Here is a 3671-nt window from a genome sequence, read left to right as displayed (position 1 = left end):
GATCGGCCCAAATTTCGCCCCCCCCCCTTTCGGACATCTCTGGATCCGCCCCTGATTGTTAACATAATTATGTTCGTTTGTCGGGTGTACGTGGACTGGACAATTTGTTCCCAGTGGTGGTAGCAAGTTAGGGCCGTGAGGCAACCCCCTCGTTCTGAACAGCTGCCCAACACACCTCACCCCTTGTTGAAGAGCTTAACACAATTATTTTGGAGAAAAAATTATTCCTATGTAACTTTTACAGATGATGATATTCTTAATACGCCTCTTAAAACTCTACAATTTCGGTGGTTCTAGGCTTAGCCCCCTGAAGCACGTTGAGGGAATTTTAGGCGACCCACTTACGCTCTCACTTAGACTCCCCCACCCAAGTATGGACAGGCTTATAATAATATGCCAGTGTCAGAGGGATTTCGCCACCTCGCTGAAATCGGCCCCCATGTGCTTAAGTCCATGTTGTCATTGGCCCAGAGGAAAAATTATGAATCTAAAATCACTATTTTATTAGCCTCGGGGACGAATCTACTTACAGCATGTTTCCCATCACACCCCCACCCCAGCCATCCAGTTTAAGGAATTCGGCTGGAATACCAATACTCTACGAACGTACAAAGAAAGAATTAAATGGGGTGGGGATCCCTGGAACAACTTCGGTTTGTATAATCATAGTCATAATTCTAACCTCAGGAAGAGTCCGGGAAAAACACTTTTATTAAACACCTGTGGCCTTATTCTATAGTAAAGCGTGTGAAAATAGCCCCGGCGAAGTTTTGATTTGCTTTGATAGGTTACTCTGTACAAAACGTTATGTTATCAATCAAACACCGTGAAAGCATGCAATATAAGCATGTTGATGGATTCAAGAAGATTCCTTTATATAGACAGGTCATAGGTCCAGAATTTAAGTCCTGGTAGATAACACGCCATTGTCTGTGATGTTTAAGTTCTTTAAATATTACAACACGATCGACTTAAGTTTTGTTGCCATTGATTTTCTTAATTTAAATATTTGTTTGACTATATTTACTGATTCAATAAGAAATCAGACTCAACTAATCAATGAGCGTCTTCAAATGACATGGACCAATGAGAATGCGTGAAATTATTCGAGTAGATGAAAAAGGTAGCCTCTTATTATGAGGTGATCAAACATAAACAGAGTATAAATCACAACGAATTTCACTCATTTTTCATCCTTGATCACTCTCGACCAACTCCTCGATCAGCTCACTACTTCTCTCTACAAAACCGGTAAGTCTTAAGTTTTCTTTTTTCGTTTCATTACTGTAATTACTACAGCCGTATGCTTATAATAATTACTATATTTTAAATTTTTATTTTTGCATCTGTCGGGCATACACTAAACACCATGTGTTAGCTAACAGTTTTAGGTTACAATAATGTAATAATACCGTTTATTTATATTGTAGAACGTTAAATATAACGTAATTTCCAACTAAGAAAAAACGTTGCAAACGTTGCAACAATTTTGTGTTAGGCCTATACTATAGTTAATATCTGATTGAAACAACCTCAACATTCACAAGGTTCGCGAATGTTATGATAGGGCTAGGCACGTTTAAACTAAACGCTAAATTACAATAAAGATAGGGCATTTTTTTTTGAGGGAAAAATATTATCCAGCTTGTACCAATGCAAACTCGACCAAACCCAAAAATATTTGACACTGCCTAAATTTATCTTTAATATATAATTATGCTACTCTTTGGTGTAGGCCAATTAGGTTTTAACTCTGTTTTCGAGACGCATCTGAGTTTTGATTTGGTTTTTTTGTAAACCAGGGACGCCTATCCAAATAAATAACGCGCGTTTCAGGTCTTACTTAAAGTTAAAATAATAGTAACATAGGGTGCAATGTTATGATAAAAGGTCACCGTGTCAAAATAGGCCTACTATAATGTGCCCTGACAATGTATTGCGTTTACACATTAAAACCTTAATTTGGTTAAAGTAACTTGTTTGTCGTTTTCTGAACTCCACTCAACCCCATATTTGCCCTTAACTAAACTTGGCAAACAATCACTGGTGGGAGGTGATTGGCTAAATAAATCACGTGACAGTAGATAGATGATCTGGTAATCTGGTAAAGTCAGCAAAATATAATTATTTCGTTTAAAGTGTATACAGCTTTTCTAATTCAGTGCCATTATTTTTTACTTTGAAGCAGTACGAAAATAATATAAGGTATAATTTACAACCAATATTTTTGTAAGGAGGCACACGATAGTATTCCAAAAAGTTTAGTGTTTAATTAATGGACCTTTCCGCTAAGCCCCGCCCCTTGGATATTGTTGCTAAGGTCCCACAAGGCAACAGTGTTAAAACATAGGCGAACACGTGCGTGTGAGGGACATCACGTGTGTTTGTGAGACGCGCGCGTATTTCTAGCGCTGTTCTGATTAGTCAGTTAAGTTTGATTGACACTCCGGAAAGGTCTATTAATGATTGATGGAAAATTTGTGTTCCCTTTATTGTCAGGTCATTGTCGACTTTCTTTTTAATTCAAGCCAATATTATTGACGTATTTGCAGTACAGTATTGAGCTAAAAGTTCAGGCTCCGGAGAAATAAAAAAAAATGATAATGTTATTATGCTAATATTCTTAAAACGTCTACATGCCACTAACATCCATATCATGTCTTATATTTTGACAGACTAAATTTCAAAATGCCTGCTGACTTTAGTGGAACATGGAAATTTGTGAAGGGAGAGAATCTGACTACTCTGTTGGACAAATTGAACGTTCCAGCTGACAAGCGTCCATCCCAAGAGGGCTCCACTGTAACCATTTCTCAAAGTGGTGACAGCTTCTCCATAAAGACAACCACTGCAGCTGGAGACAGGAATGTCAGCTTCTCCATTGGAACCAGCTTCGTGGATCCAGACATCAAAGCTTTAAGAGGGAAGGAGTTGAGTGTGACCCCAGCATGGGATGGTGCTAAGCTGGTGCTCAAGGGAGAGAAGGGCAACGGTGTTACCCGTGAGCTTGTCGGGGGACAGATGGTCGTTACTTTTGAATTCGACGGCGTATCAGCCAAGCGCTACTTCGCCAAAGCCTAAATGGTGGCTAACAGTAAAACATCAAGCCTCAATTGACACGTCTAATCAGACACGAAAAAGGACTGACTCTTTGCAATATTAAATACAACTTGGACATTTTGCAAAAACAACATCGAAAATTGAGGCTGACGTAATCATGCCACCCTTGTAAGGAAACAGGGCAATGTGTGTTCACATACAAGATATGTTCAAAAGTTTAAAAGTTTAAATAAAATTTTTGGAAATAAGTACATGTTTTTGATGTTTTCTTTTTGGCTGACGTGACTTTTGATTGGTGAAAAGTTTGTAAGAGTATGTAGGTCATATGTAGGTATATCTGTTGTAAACACGAGAAGACAACACCGACGGAACAACTATCATAGAGTCTTTGACCAACACAAATTACAGATATACGCTATATTTAAATATATTTAATAATGTTAATAATACTAACAATATCAACAAATAACAGCACAAATTAGAAAAGAATAACAATGACAAGGATAATATCGATGACAAGGACAACGACAATGACTTAGAATATGAGTGAGACTATGAATGAACTAGAGCATAATAAACGTGCTTATATTCACCCACATACACACACACAG

General features: G+C 37.9%; 1 protein-coding gene across 1 annotated transcript; it reads left to right on the top strand.

The window, feature by feature from the left end:
• Nucleotides 1–1093: 1093 nt before the first annotated feature.
• LOC117125508 (fatty acid-binding protein, intestinal-like) lies at nucleotides 1094–3311 on the top strand. The gene is made up of 2 exons (XM_033272015.1): nucleotides 1094–1251; nucleotides 2676–3311. The coding sequence occupies exons 1-2, from the start codon at nucleotides 1115–1117 to the stop codon at nucleotides 3079–3081; spliced, it is 543 nt and encodes a 180-aa protein (XP_033127906.1). The 5' UTR covers nucleotides 1094–1114; the 3' UTR covers nucleotides 3082–3311.
• The last annotated feature ends 360 nt before the right edge of the window (nucleotides 3312–3671 follow it).

Source organism: Anneissia japonica, unplaced genomic scaffold (assembly GCF_011630105.1).
Source record: "Anneissia japonica isolate Jap-2015-1 unplaced genomic scaffold, ASM1163010v1 scaffold7731_len1735946_cov199, whole genome shotgun sequence".
Lineage (NCBI taxonomy): Eukaryota > Metazoa > Echinodermata > Crinoidea > Comatulida > Comatulidae > Anneissia > Anneissia japonica.
This window is presented reverse-complemented; position numbering and strand designations above follow the sequence as displayed.

What these genes read in the sequence shown, in the direction of transcription:
- LOC117125508 (XM_033272015.1), top strand. Translation starts at nt 1,115, where the DNA reads ATGAAAAAGGTAGCCTCTTATTATGAGGTGATCAAACATAAACAGAGT. An exon ending in TACTTCTCTCTACAAAACCG is followed by an intron (nt 1,252 to 2,675) that starts GTAAGTCTTAAG and finishes ATATTTTGACAG; the next exon opens with ACTAAATTTCAAAATGCCTG.